Source organism: Symphodus melops (genome assembly GCF_947650265.1).
Source record: "Symphodus melops genome assembly, chromosome: 1".
NCBI classification, from domain to species: domain Eukaryota; kingdom Metazoa; phylum Chordata; class Actinopteri; order Labriformes; family Labridae; genus Symphodus; species Symphodus melops.
Genome location: NC_136691.1, coordinates 11,847,091 through 11,861,638, shown reverse-complemented (window position 1 = coordinate 11,861,638; position 14,548 = coordinate 11,847,091). Strand labels below are relative to the sequence as shown.

The following is a 14,548-nucleotide window of genomic DNA, read 5'->3' as shown; positions in this document are numbered from 1 at the left end:
TATGCTTTAGTATATGCTCTATCATTTTTTGCTAAGTTCCTTTAAGGTTACATGAAAAAAAAAAATTTGAGAACGGATTCTCTCTTTTTTTAAAGGGCTCTCCAAGTTAGAAATACACGTTTAAATAAATGACACCCCCCCCCTTTCAAAAGTCTCACATTAAAGTGTGAAAAAAAACTATACTCTGCCTTTATCAGTTACTGATGTGAACATAATGATGCTGCTCACAATAACTTGGTACAATAGACTAAAAGTTAGGACTTGCCCCCTAATGATCAACAATAGAATTTGTAATTGAACTGTTATTGATGTGTAAATTATATATATAAAAAAAAGTTATGTCACCATGGTGAAATCTGTTTCAGTCCAAACCCCTCCTCAAGTCTCCAGCAGCCACGTCTTTGACTCTGAAAGGGTGAACAACAGCAGGCTGATACTGCTCCCACCCACACAGTGGATTACACACACACAGCCATTACTCATTTCATGAACTAAGAGTGTTCTTAATTTGACTGAATATGTTGTGAAACGGGCGTCTCACACTTTGTCAGTCTGCTGTCTTACACACACGCTGTGTGTCTGATTTTCACTGACTTCACATCAGCGCAGCGTAAATTACAACAGCAGAGTGACTACAGCCCAATATATTACTGATGTGTCTGCGCCGTGCACAATCTGTGGCTTCAGGTGCTGTATCCTGTTCCTGTAAGGGGGTGAAGGGGGGGGGGGGGGGGGGGGGGGGGGGGGGTAAGTTACACATAAAACTAGAGCTGACATGTCAGTTTGATGCTTGAGAAGAACTAGTTCCTATGCAAGAAAAAAAAAAAAGTTGGCGACTTTTAGATTTAAAATTTAAACCACAAAAGATGTTTTGAATTCTGCAAACAAAGATGGATCTAATATTTGTTGAGGTGTGTGTGTGTGTGTGTGTGTGTGTGTGTGTGTGTGTGTGTGTGTGTGTGTGTGTGTGTGTGTGTGTGTGTGTGCTTCCTTGTAGTTGAGTATGAGCCACTTCATGGCTGCAGCCCAAGAGTATCCTGTCAACAGGAACTGCTGGATTTGATATGCACCCGCTCCTGAGCACAGAAGGAAACTGATTTGTTTGTAGTGAGTGTCACTGGTTTTATCACTGCCCTAACACACAGATATGTTGAGTCTTATTCTGCAACCAAACAAAGAAAAGCTTTAGCCTCTCTTGGTGAACAGAAGTGTAATGTTTGCATTTAAATGTATTTGTTGATTAAAATATAGGAAAGGTGGTCTAACGTGACCCTTGTGTGGGATTTTTTTCCCCCAAAGATTTTCACACCTGATTCTTGCATGCTTATAAGGTCAGAGGACATGAAAACATGATTTAACTATTACAGTTATACCTGCATGATGTCTGCGTTTACTGCTGAACAGGTTGGATAAGTTTGCCTGGTGATGGTTTCCTTGTTGACAAGAAAAGTTGCCAAATCCCTGTTTGAGATGACAACAGAGTTGAGGCTAAATAAGAAATATATTTCAAATTTATAAAACGACTTTTTGTCTCATGTGAATAAAAGCCTTTCACATCTGAAAAGAAACAATGAGCTGCACATTTGCTTCATGTTAAGCAAAGCTGAACAGAAAGTACATTAAGTGTCAGTGGAAAGTTGTTTTGTTGTGGGGTCGTTTTTAAGTTGTTAGTGGTGTTGAAATGCTGCTCTCTCCCTCTCTCCTTTTTTTTTTCACGGGGCTCAACATGCAATCAAGGAGGAGCCGAGAGTCCTCCGGGGCTTCTCCTGGAACCTGCTCCTCAAATATAAAGCGCTCCCCCCATCCAGCAGGAAACACGGAATCATAAGTCAGAGGCAGGAGCCGCTGCATGCGCACATCTGTCCTGTCTCCTAAACCTGAAGGGACACCTAACTGCTGTACTGATCTGTCCGAGTGATACACTACAGGAGTTTATTTTTTAAAAGATAGTTTATAGCATTTTTTTTCTCTAGATTTTAAATTCGACAACACAACTTTGAGACGAAGATCTGAAGTTTGGACAGGAGAGCGCGCGCACATGGCAGCCCTCATTAGCGCGTACTCGTCGTGGCCGGAGTCCTTCGAGTGCACTCCAGGAGACGGGGACGTGTCTGACGGACATGGCCCGCACAGGAGCCCCGCGGACAAAGCTCCGGAACCGCGGATCAGACGGCCCATGAACGCATTCATGGTGTGGGCTAAAGATGAGCGCAAACGGCTGGCGGTGCAAAACCCAGACCTGCACAACGCCGAGCTCAGCAAGATGTTAGGTGAGAAAAGAAGAAAAAAAGTTGTTCAAAGTTTTAAGATGTATTGAAAAAATAAATAGCCTATTTTAAATTACATCATGGTTATAATTAAAGCGAGCATACATTTCTTCTTTTACATTCCAAATACTCTCAATTTACTTCAGGCCTCAATTTATTATACGTTTTTTTTTTTCTTTAAAAAGTTGACTCCGAAGGAAAACAAAACTTAAACGGACAGTTATAGTGTTGAAAGAAAACATGACAAAAGGCCCTAATTGAACTTTGGTTCTAGTTTAAAGAGATGAAATAATCACATCACTTTACAGCCGACAGTAAGTTCAAAGCCATTGTTTCCTGCATTTTCACAGGCCTCATTTTCGTTCAGACGACCTGCGCAGAAAAAAAATGGAGACTATTTAGGATGTTCCGTTTAGTGTATTTGTAAAACCCAAAATCTGGCAGCATGGCAAATCGTTTTAACGCCAGTTCGAGACTAGCATTTGTGTTCAATGCTTTCGTAAAATATGGGAAAGTGTTCCCTTTGTGTCTCATATAATGTGCACTTCAATACACTACTGATGCATTTCTTTTAACAAGTAAAAACAAGAGAGGAAGTTGAGTTAAGAGTTGTAATTTAGGGGAGGCGAAATTTCCCACAATTTTTGCCAACAGAAAAAAAAACGATCTGATTTTTCTTTTGAGTGTTAAGTGTTTTTAAACACCTTAAACAATGTTGTTTAAAATGTAATGCATTGATATTTTTATAATAATAATAATAATTATTATTATTATGAATTGTAACATTTAAAACATATTTGTGAAGTATTAATGGCTATTTCAAAAGTTGAAGAAATGATAAGAGTGTGAGAGAACATAATCAGCCTCTTTAATATGGTTAATGTTTCACTTTTACACAACTTGCAATTTTATTACTAAAAAATCAGTTTAACAATTATTCATGATGCATTTATTTGTGAATAATAAAAAAAATAAAAAAATAACTCTTTTTGCAGGAAAGTCCTGGAAGGCCCTGACCCCCCCTCAGAAGAGGCCCTATGTGGAGGAAGCAGAACGGCTCCGGGTGCAGCACATGCAGGACTACCCCAACTACAAGTATCGCCCTCGCCGGAAGAAACAGCTGAAACGCATCTGCAAGCGCGTAGACCCCGGCTTCCTGCTGAGCGGCCTGGCCCCTGATCAGAACGCCCTGCCTGAGCAGAGAGTACTCTGCCATCCCCTCAACAAAGATGAGGGCAGCCCTAACCCTGTCGATGGCAGGTTCTCCAATCCTAGCCCGGCTCTGCCCAGCGTTCGGAGCTTCAGGGACCCAGCTGGATCAAACAGCAGCTTCGACACCTATCCCTATGGCCTGCCCACCCCTCCTGAGATGTCCCCCTTAGACGCCATGGACCATGAGCATGTTCCCCCCTCTTATTATTCTGGTAGCTCCTCTGTCTCCTGCTCCTCCTCAGCTACCGGTCCAGACGACCACCACCAGAATCACACCCACATGGGCAGCCCGCCCCCGTACCACAATGACTACATTCAGACCCAAATCCACTGTGGGGGCTCACACATAGGTCACATCCCCCACATGCCCCAAACCACATCTGGTGCTGGACTCATCCCTGGTCCCCCTCCGCTTTCCTACTACAGTACTTCATCTTTCCCCCAGATCCACCATGGGCTGCACCAGGGCCACCTGGGTCAGCTTTCCCCCCCACCAGAGACTCAGGCTCACCTGGAGACTTTGGACCAGCTGAGTCAGACAGAGCTGCTGGGTGAGGTCGACCGCGATGAGTTTGACCAGTACCTGAACTCAACTGGGAGTGGCTTTCACCCCGAGCACAGCAGCAGCATGACCATCACTGGACACATCCAGGTAGCATCCACCGCTACAAATTCTTCATGTCCCAGCAGCACTGCAGAAACCAGTCTCATTTCAGTACTTGCGGATGCTACAGCGGCCTATTACAACAATTATGGCATCTCATAAGCGAGGTCATTGCACCCATTAGACTTAAGACACTACAAAGTAGGGGAGGAAATGTTAGATGATAACAGATAAGAGATGGGAGTTTGTAAAGAAAAGATTCTGCGGTCTTGTCTGTAATTTTAAATTTCTGTAGCATCTCTCACAGGAGGCTGACTACTATCAAAACCACGACATCTCGTAAGCTAGGTCAAAGCACCCTTTACACTGGGGACTCATCAGAGACACTACAGGGTGAGAACATTTTGAATGATCCTGCATTTGGGTGCTAGTAAGGAAAGATTTCTGCGCTCTCATCTGTCATTTCTAACTCAAATAAGCATCTTAAAACAACCTCGTCCCTGGACTGATAACTGAGCAATATGATTGTCTGGAGCCGAGGGAAGAACAAAGAGGATGGTGAGGAAAGGGAGATGGACAACTCAGGGACAAAAAAAAACTCTAGTGTTCACCACCTCCAGTTGTGATGACATTTCTATACCAGAAGAACAATCGTGAAGGACTTGTTGTCCACTTGTAAATGTTTCTGTAGCCACGGCGGCATGTACAGACGCTCCCTAGAAGCTAATTTAAAAGCCCTTTGATGTTTCACCTAAATGCTAACTGTAATGCTTTCTTGACGCTTTCCATTCAAATGTTTGTATTCTATGTTCTCACTCTCATTAGTTTGGGAGTTTTACCTCAGTAGTTGTAATTGGATGAGGTTTTAGTCGGACATTTCTTATGCAATTTAACAAAAACGGTGTATTATGATGAAAAAAAAAGGCGTTTATACTTCCTCTCACCTACTTAATAATATATAATCATAACCTCTACGATGAAAAATAATAATGGTAACTATAACTGTATGCTGATCTAGGTTTGTGAAAGAATAATTTAAATAAAGTTCAATTTTTATATAAATACAGTTGCCTATTGTTATATACTTTTATCATTTAAAAAAAAGCTGATCTGACACTTTTTAGTAGAAGATTAACACACCATAAGACTAATATATAGCACATTATCGATGTAAGTAGATTCCTGAATAATAAAATAAAAAGACTCCTGTAATGAATTTTTTTGTAACACAAATATTTTCATATTCTGGCGTAAGCCACTTGTCCATCCATCTCCTAATTTTTTCTCATATTGTATTCCATATGTTACGCTCGGTGTAGTTGTTTTAGAACAAGGGTCCTATTCTGACACCCACTTCCCTTCTCGCTTTTTCCAACCCTCCATCTCCTCATGCCTTCGTTTCATCCCAGTTCAGAGGATTAGTGTAAAACAGGCACAGCCGTCGCCACCCGCCTCCATCTCAACCATCCTTTGTTTCCTTGGAGTCTTATTCTTGGTGCCATTCTTAGGCACTCTAGAACCCCCTCCACCCCATCCCCCCACCCCCTCACCACCTATTCTATCTTGCTGATGCAGGCCTTTTCGTAATCTGTGCAAAATAAATAAAAAAAATAAATCCCAGGGCCTCGTTCACTGTTTTACACCCTCCTTGGTTTTTCTCTCCGTTTCTCCCCCTCCCTCTCCCGTTCTCCGCTCACCCTCTGTGTTCTCTTGAATTTTTCTTTTTTCGATAAAAGGAATTCAGGGGGCTTTTGACAAATCCTGGAGTCTGGCTGGTCTTCCTGCATTTTTTGGGAACCGTTGAGTCGTGTTTCTTGTAAAGAGGATGTGGCGGAGAAGCGGTGTTTCCTGACTGATAAGGGAAAAGCCTCTCTCCGTCAGGATGTTTGGGCCTGGCTGGGCCCGGCATTAAAGAGCCAGTGAGAGGGAAGGGAACCCACTGTTCAGCAAGCGGGAGGAAACACTGCTGTGCTGATTAGCATCTTACTTGCCCATCTTTACTTACCCACATTTTCCAGGAGAGGCTTCGTCAACCTGGCCTGTGGTACCTCAGCCATGGAAACATTAAAATATCAATAAAACAAGCATGTCACAGAAAATCTACAGAATAACTATTGTGTTGAACATGTGTACCAATAATGACCTTTTCTCTATATCCATAACTTTTTTTTTGTACCTTTATGGGAGAGTGGATAGAATCTGAAATTTGGGAGGGTGACATGCAGGTAAGGAGCTACAGGTCAGATTCAAATGTGGGCTGCAGCCAACGTACATGGGGCATGCGCACTTACCACTGCACCACCAGCGTCCCCCTACTTTCGCTTTTGACACAATTTACTGTGAATGTGATGAAACTGAAAAGACGGACAACATTTATCAGTGTTCCAGTGTTTGCAGTTCGCCGGTCGTGTGTTTGTTTCTTCAGGGTTAAATCATTACCTTCCATGCTTGCAGTGGCGAGGTCTGCAGAGGGCCCATATGAGGGCAACCATATTTTGGACGGGTGGCGCCCGAGGCATACGGGTTGAGAAAGTAGTCCTTAGTGCAGAATCAGTCCCACAGTTGTCAGGGTCAGCTCAGGGTGCTGCTGCAGACTCCCCTGACAAAGACACCCGGCAATGTTTCAGCAATCACATCCACCACCTCAGGGTAGGACATTGTGACACGCACAAGGACAAAGACTCACACGTCAACAAAGAATTATCACATAACACTCACTGAAAGACTTCTTCAGAAGAGCAGGTTTTCATTAAAAAAATGTCTTCTATAGATTTCCGTATGCTGTGATATTTTTATAATTTAATTGCTACCTAAAGTATCTCACAAAAAAAATCACCTGGAAGAAAATGCAATGAAATTGAAATACAGTTTTGACAAATTCTTCATGGCATATATATTTCACTGTGACTATAAAGATACAATATTTTTTCTGCATTTTGGACTCAGCTATTCACAATACCTAAAAAAAAAGTGTCACCTTACAAGTCCCTGCAGTGATTATTACACAACAGCAGGACAAAAATGCTGAGTCTCAACTTTAGATAATATCAACTATCTTTGACAACAGCACTAAAAAAAAAAATGCGCTGCAGGAAAATACACACAGACCTGGGGATCCTGTGACTTTTAATTTTTCAAGTCGCAAAATACTGAACTTTTTCTGAAACCTTTCCTCTGTTTAGAATTTGCCTTATCGACATATAACCTTTAGTCTAAATATTCTGCTGGAAACCAGAGGCAGCCATCACTGCTGTTTTAGCTGTAATAAATCAACAAAGGGAAAGAGAAAATACAGTGTCAACACCAGTGTGACACTTTTGTTAGCAGCGTTCACTTTGTACTCATTCACTCACATGAACTGTCATTGCTTCTATCTCGTAACTATTTAGGTTATTCTCATAGTTGCAGGATCTTAATATTTAGAATATGTGTAACGTAAGAATAAAAGCTGAACAAACAAGAATCTCCACTTGTTATTTCTCTCTGATTGCTGATTGGCTCAGTTCCAGTCTCAGGTCAAGCCCGTGGAATGAGACTGTCAGGTAGTCTGTTGTGTTTCCTATTTCCTTCACTACCGTCATGTCACTTCCTTGGGCAAACAAACAACTTTTCAGTCTAACTCAACATAAACTGTCAAGGTGACTGCGTATGGCTCAGTATGTGGACCCTGCGTGAAGCTCGCACAGCTGTGTAAAGTATTATCCATCTGCTGGGGCTGAGGTGAGCAGGGATCACTTTAAATATCGTGTCCTCCGGAGGCACGCAGGAGGCTGACTGTCTGGTTGGTCCAGCAGTCTATTGTGTTTTCAGCAAGGGAGCATCCAATCAGGTTTGAGCTATATGACGTACTTTGTGTATTAACTGTAGGTCAAGAGGAAGTGGCTGATTTGAACTACGTGACTAAGGTATATCGTTCGTCTGAGAATGAGATGACATACAAACCCTGTAATTATAGATTGATTATGACATGTTTGAGTTTGAATTTGCACTGCATGCCGAAAGTTTCAACAAGACCGGCATCTCCTCTATGCAACTATATATCATTAATTTATTGTAGTCACAGGCTGCCATTTTCCTCTGACTGAATGTGCAAAGCTCAATTACTACTAGCGCTGAGTTTGGTAGAATCGTCATGTAACTCCTTCATGCTAATAAATACACAATGGATATAAAAAAAAAAAGTGACCACATCTCACCATATTTAAGAACCCCTTAGCAACATACAAAAGCTACGTAATATGACAAACTTCCTAACATTAACAGTCACAAGAAATGTCGACCCTTCCTCTGATATTGTGGAATATGTCTATATGGACATGCTAGCTATAGTAAGTGGTTGAATACAACTGATGCTAATAACTTTTCAAACGTGGGTTTACATTGAAATATAGCCTGATATCCCTTTCAAATTTCCAACATATCTTGCCCTTTTTATATGCTTATTAATTCTCAAAGCAGTGAAACGATAAGGAGCTTTTTCCTACCCTGAGTGTGATGTCAGAGGAAAATGGCCGGCGTGTGAATTCTGCCAATTATTTGCAATAATTGAATGAGACAAAGTTTCTATTCTAAGAGATTCTGTTGGAATAATTATGTCGTTCCTGTTAAGCCTTGCAAACGGAAAACAACAAACCCATTACAACATCCTCATCACAGTAAACACAGTGAACTCTACACCAAATTAAACTTGTCTGTGCGATGGATAAAGACACACTTCCATCAGTAAACACAAAATGTTGACAGAGTGCATTTCCAGTTGGAGTGTGTTACAGCAGAATAATAACCTGTTTACAATTTGTACTTGGCCCTAAATCTGGCCAAAGGAGGAAAAGAAGGAAGAAAAAAAAAAAACAGACACACACATCTCACAGCAAGGGATTATGGGTGCAGCTATTCTTCATCTCATTGTGGCTCAACAACAGGCGGAGTGTGGGGTGGCAGGCAGGCGTGTACATCGCCGGACGAAGAATGGACCAGACTCGTCGAGGGACAGGTGCCATGTGGCAGAGGATGTGCGGGGACACAGATGGGGACCCCTGGAAAACTTGGGGGACTGTACGAGCAGCCAAGGGCCTCCCACCCGTACCTGCGCTGTGAATGCTGCAGCTGAACAGGATCCGGCACCTGTTCTAAGCAGATACAGGCACAGAGGGAGGCCAGCACATGGCTGCCAACCCAGGAAAGGAGAAGGCTAGATTTCCATTTACCCATAAACGCGGCCTGATTAGCAAATCGGCACAGGCTCTGCTGCAGAATGTGCGAGAAAGGATAGAGAAATGTGGTCTCCCAAAACTATGTGCAAAGTCTAGACTTTAATATTAGCATTCATGTAAATTCTGCAGCATCTTTGTAATGCTGCTGCTGTAAATATTCGTAATTTGCTATGGATGCGATTTGGCTTCGTCCTCCCCCACCTTCATATGTATCTATATCTTTAAATGTATCAGTTTTCTTTTGTAAGATAGTTTTTATTTATTGTTGAGCTTTTTTCTTCTTCTTCTTCAGTTCCTATTATAGTTATATTTTTTATTAGTGCTTTCTTTTTGTCCATGACTTGAGTCATTTCCTGGAATATTTACCCGAGATAGAGATGGGAATAAAAGTCAAAACTTATGATGCAAAGATTTATGATTTTTTTTTAACTCAATGCTGTGGATGTCCAACTTTCTCCGCCTGGCCTGCATTGGTCTCTCCCTCTCTCTCTTCACATGCATGGCTCTCACTGGTCTGTGTATGCTGCAGCGCTATCTGGCTTGTTTTTGACGCTGCAGATTGTCCCAGGGGTGGTGTAACTCTTCACCTCAATGTGAAGGAGGATGTTCCTATTGTGCTTCCTAATTGCAATGTGGTTGTTCCATTTAAGGGATAGAACATCCTTATCTGATTAGTGTGTGATCTCCTATTGTGGAGATTTATCTCAATATATTCCTATAAATGGAAGAAACTTCACGTATTGATTGATGTTTTAATGTAGATGAATATGACAGTCTAAAAGGCTAAACCTAATCTAGACCTCTGGCGTGATTTGCAGTTTAACACAAAGTGAGGCAACTCTTTCCTGCAAATCTCACTATTGGTTGTTTTTGCATGTTATTGGCTTTAAAAACACAAATCAGCAAATACCATGACTAAACATTCAATAAATTCAAACTAAAAACTGCATTTCTTTGATCTCAGTCAACTCATGTATTTTCCATGTTATAGGGCTCACACTGAACTCTGCCATCGTGGCTGGTGCCCTGTTATCCTACAGCAACAGAGCTTACTCAGACTGCATCCTGCAGAGCAGACGCTCTAATGATTTAGATGAGTGATGTTATAAGTTCAGCAGTGTGAGGGAGCCCCTTTTAACAGCTACTGGGGAGGATAGACAAAGCAAACCAGCAGCTTGCCTGATGACAGCTGGCAAGATACAATGAGGACCTGCTAGTTTAAAATGTTTCAAAGATTTTATTTTAAACAGTTACAAATGACACATTGTGTTTGAATGATGATTTGATTTGAAATATTAACTTAGAAAGCTTTAAACGTTTATCATTCATGAAATACCTCATCAATTTTAGATTTAAACAGTATTTTTGAAATATAAGAGTATTTATTTGTTTAAAGAATATTGATTGATTATATAGATACGTCTTCAATTAAGACAACATCTGTTTTTAAATAATTTTGTTTCTCTTTTCTTTAATCAAAAGAATATATAATACATATAAATCATAATTATTCATCATATAATAATAATAATAATGTTTTTTAAGTTTCGAGGGAGGGCTTTAGTGCCTACCTTCGATTAAAAAAAAAAAAAGACAGCCACACGAATCTTAGATTACAAGGAAAAACTCCTTGAAGGAAAAACCTTCGGAGGGTCTCCTCAAAGAGGAATACCTCTCGGTGATCAGCTGGTGGGTGTCTGGAGTGGTGATCACAAGGCGCCCTCATACTAGGCCCAGTTTTCCCGTTTTGGGCTGAAGCTTGATTGCCCCAATCCCCTGTTGGCCTGCACTCACATTGCTCCAGGCCTATACATATATATATATAAAATCTCTGTATCTGTAAATCTTGATACACTGTGTAATCCCACCAGTCACTGTTGTTTCCATCAACATGTTTACTCATTCTGTGAACAGGTCAGCCATGTGTTGCCTCTGAAGAAAGTTGGTGCTCACCGGTTCAAGGACAAGGAAATGCTTGATGCCTGAAGAGGAAGAAATGTGGCATGACATTTTGTCGGTCTTCTCGTCTGATCATCTTTTCTGGGAAGTGACGGAAACAAATAGCTGATAAGAGGCATACGTTTAATCTGTTAAGAAAAGAAATTGGGTTGTACATATAAACATTCGAGTTAGAATCTTTAACATTATTCATCGCTACCAACAACATATCAAAGGAAATCAAATAAAAAGCTAATATCAAGGTGGGGTTATGTACATTCGGAAGGCAGGAGGAGGCAACAACCTGTATTGATTATTAACAGCTTTAGAAAAAGTAATCTCCACGGCCAGTGAACTAAAAACACATACCTGAGTGGAAAAATCTGAAAAAGATCTGATATCATTAGACAGAATGAATTTAAGGTTGTTAAAATAAAAAGCAACTTGCAGATTTTTGACAAAATGATTCAATGATAGCACATCACATTTTTTGCTACAGCCGAAATTAATATCAAATGTGATATTAGTTAAGACAGTACTTTATGTTTAAAGAACGTTCACCCAATGCGTAATATAATAACTGTAGTCTCCATCATCCAGGGGCCTATAAGTACAGGAACAACAAACATCAGGTAATGCTGCTCATTTGGAGATGAAGTGCGTCAGTCATGACACATGGCATTTCCTTTACCTTGATGTGGAACATTTACACTCAGATTTTCAGGGTAAGCGAGCTCCTAACTGGCCTTGACTAAGGGTTACTCCAGCATCATCCTCACTCCCACTCCTCCGACCTTACGTTATGGCTGTAATACTCGGGATGTTGTTGATGTCTGAAGTTGTAGGAATCCCTTCCTGCTGGATGCTCGGCCTCATTTCCTTTAAGACTCAACATCAAAAATGAGACACATGGAAATGACTCACACAGTTGTCCCCAGAGTTCAGTCACATCAACTAAAGTACCAAGTTGACAGGTTCAAAGCAGAAAACAGGATATGAGCTATAGGTCTATGTTTATTACAGATGGCAGTTAAGGGCATTGATAACAGATAGCTCTGATAAGTCAATACAGCAACAGTCATGCATCTACCGTATCCAACAAGTGGTAGACTGCATACAGTTTATGGCTCACACATAGACCAAGCTCTGAACGCAATGTAAAGACTACCGGGTACTTTTCCAACATGCAAAGACGCCATCATAAAACACCTTATCACTGCAACACGATTGATATAACTAAGGGTATAGTATTTATGCGTTTTGTTTTCTGGGGCACGAAGAAATATACACAGCAATACATTGGATAAGGCAAACAAAGTGATATCGAGGTGTGAGGTCTAAACCTCACTCTGACTTGATCCAGAATTTTCTAAATTCTGCTTCTGCAAAAATAACATTTGGGCATGACGATAAATCAAAACAGTTTAATAGAATAGTCAATTATTTTATAGACAATTGATTATCTTCTGTATAGTAGGATAATAGCCTAATTCTACAGGTGAAGGTGCTTCAATAGTCAGTTATCAGGGGACATGTGGGCAACAAATGAACAATAGGCTAACATTACTTTTAATACACTCTTTTTTCTCCAAAAGCAAAACGCCAAAGCAAGTCTAATAAATCCATGTAAAAGGTCGCTTCAGTGTCTCTTAACTGCTTTAAGAAAACAAACAGGAATTCACTGACTGTCGTTTACCAGCTTTTCATATCGCTAGTTTAGATTAAATTACTTTAACTGTTCCAATCGTTGGCTTGGGTGCATCTCTAATAATCTAATAATCTGTCGATAACTATGTATGTTACGTCAGGATGGCCGAGCGGTCTAAGGCGCTGCGTTCAGGTCGCAGTCTCCCCTGGAGGCGTGGGTTCGAATCCCACTTCTGACATCAACATTTTCTCCTGGGAAAAACATTCAGCCACTTATTCTATTATAAACAAACCAAGTGCAAATATTACATTTCATTGTAATATTTCACCGCGCATAAACAGTTTTAGTTTTATGATATTAAGTAATTCTCAATCCCAGACATTAAAATGAATTATGTGGCATGTAGTATTTTTTATAATACAATTTTAAATATATATCCTTTTTTTAAAACCACATTAAGATGATGGAAGAAAAAATGCTGACAGCTTACAGCTTTGTTAATCTTTATGTTATTTAAGGCTGTATGTTTTTATGTTGACCATCTGCAAAAATAAATTAAAAAAAACACTGGTGATGAACATTTCCATGCCGTGTATTTCTGGTGGTGAGGTATAAAGGGCTGAAGAACACTACATTAACCTTTTTCCTCTTGAGATAAGTCAAATAGTGAATCTGTGACTCCTGCTTTTCAGAACGCAAAACACGTTTTTTGAACATCTTTGAAATACAAGCAAAACTACAGAGGGATACATGCAGCCAAGTTAAAATTAACATTCTCCAGAGGTTTTCTTTAAGTACCGATGCAGGATTTGTCCACTGTGTGAGCCTGCTGTGTAGGATTCTGTAAAGTGCTTTGAGTCTGAATGTGCAGCCAAGGCTGCTTCTCGTGGATATATTTATACTCCCTGCCTGTGATCCTCACTGTGACCTTACTGCGACCTGTAAAGGTTAAAGTGTGAACAGGGCCTGTCTCGTCACTTGTTATCATGAGACTGACACAGCTTCTTAATCGTATAGATTAAACTCTCTTGACAAAGGCTTGTTTCCTGACATCGTCTCTCGGTTAACTTAAATGTATTATCCTCTTATATTAACAGGGTTTGGCAGGTGACCCTTTCTGGGTGTGTTCTTGTTCGTCCTCGGGCTGGAGGGATAGATGAAGGTATAGAGGAATAAATAGATTGACAGCTGTCATGTTCACAAGAGTTGCAATTCTTGATCGTCTCATTAATATCAAATAGATACCTACACAAAACTTAGAAAATTCATTTCATATACATTTTAACTACTTTTTAGAAATCATCCCCATCCAAGAAACTTTAACTGCTTGTATTTATTTGTATTATTCTATTTTAAAAAATCCTGAATTTAATGATGCCTTTATATTCTGAATGCCTTTGTTTTATCCTTATCCAAATCTTAACATTGAAATATAAGATTTTAATTTAAGCACAACATTTGTCCTTTTAACTGAAGAAATTACAGTTGATCTGAATGTAATAACTTTACATGTTTGTATTTGTTAACATCAGTTTATTATTTTGCTAAAAGTATTCATTACACTCTTGATTCAACAACCTGAGTTCAAACCTGCAAGTGTAAGGCTTTTCAAAGGGTCATTTCCCAAGGCTTTACATTTGTGGATGTATAACTTTCTTAGGACTGT

At 40.3% G+C, this 14,548-nt stretch overlaps 1 protein-coding gene across 1 annotated transcript; it reads left to right on the top strand.

Moving 5' to 3' along the window:
* The first annotated feature begins 1,823 nt into the window (after positions 1-1,823).
* sox7 (SRY-box transcription factor 7) lies at positions 1,824-5,145 on the top strand. Its single transcript, XM_079341796.1, has 2 exons — positions 1,824-2,270; positions 3,263-5,145. Exons 1-2 carry the CDS (start codon positions 2,039-2,041, stop codon positions 4,243-4,245), a joined length of 1,215 nt encoding a protein of 404 aa, XP_079197922.1. The 5' UTR covers positions 1,824-2,038; the 3' UTR covers positions 4,246-5,145.
* Positions 5,146-14,548: the final 9,403 nt, after the last annotated feature.

Bases quoted from the DNA above. Each gene is read 5' to 3' on its own strand.
- sox7 (XM_079341796.1), top strand. From the start codon at position 2,039: ATGGCAGCCCTCATTAGCGCGTACTCGTCGTGGCCGGAGTCCTTCGAG. The intron at 2,271-3,262 runs GTGAGAAAAGAA...CTCTTTTTGCAG, and splicing joins CGAGCTCAGCAAGATGTTAG to GAAAGTCCTGGAAGGCCCTG.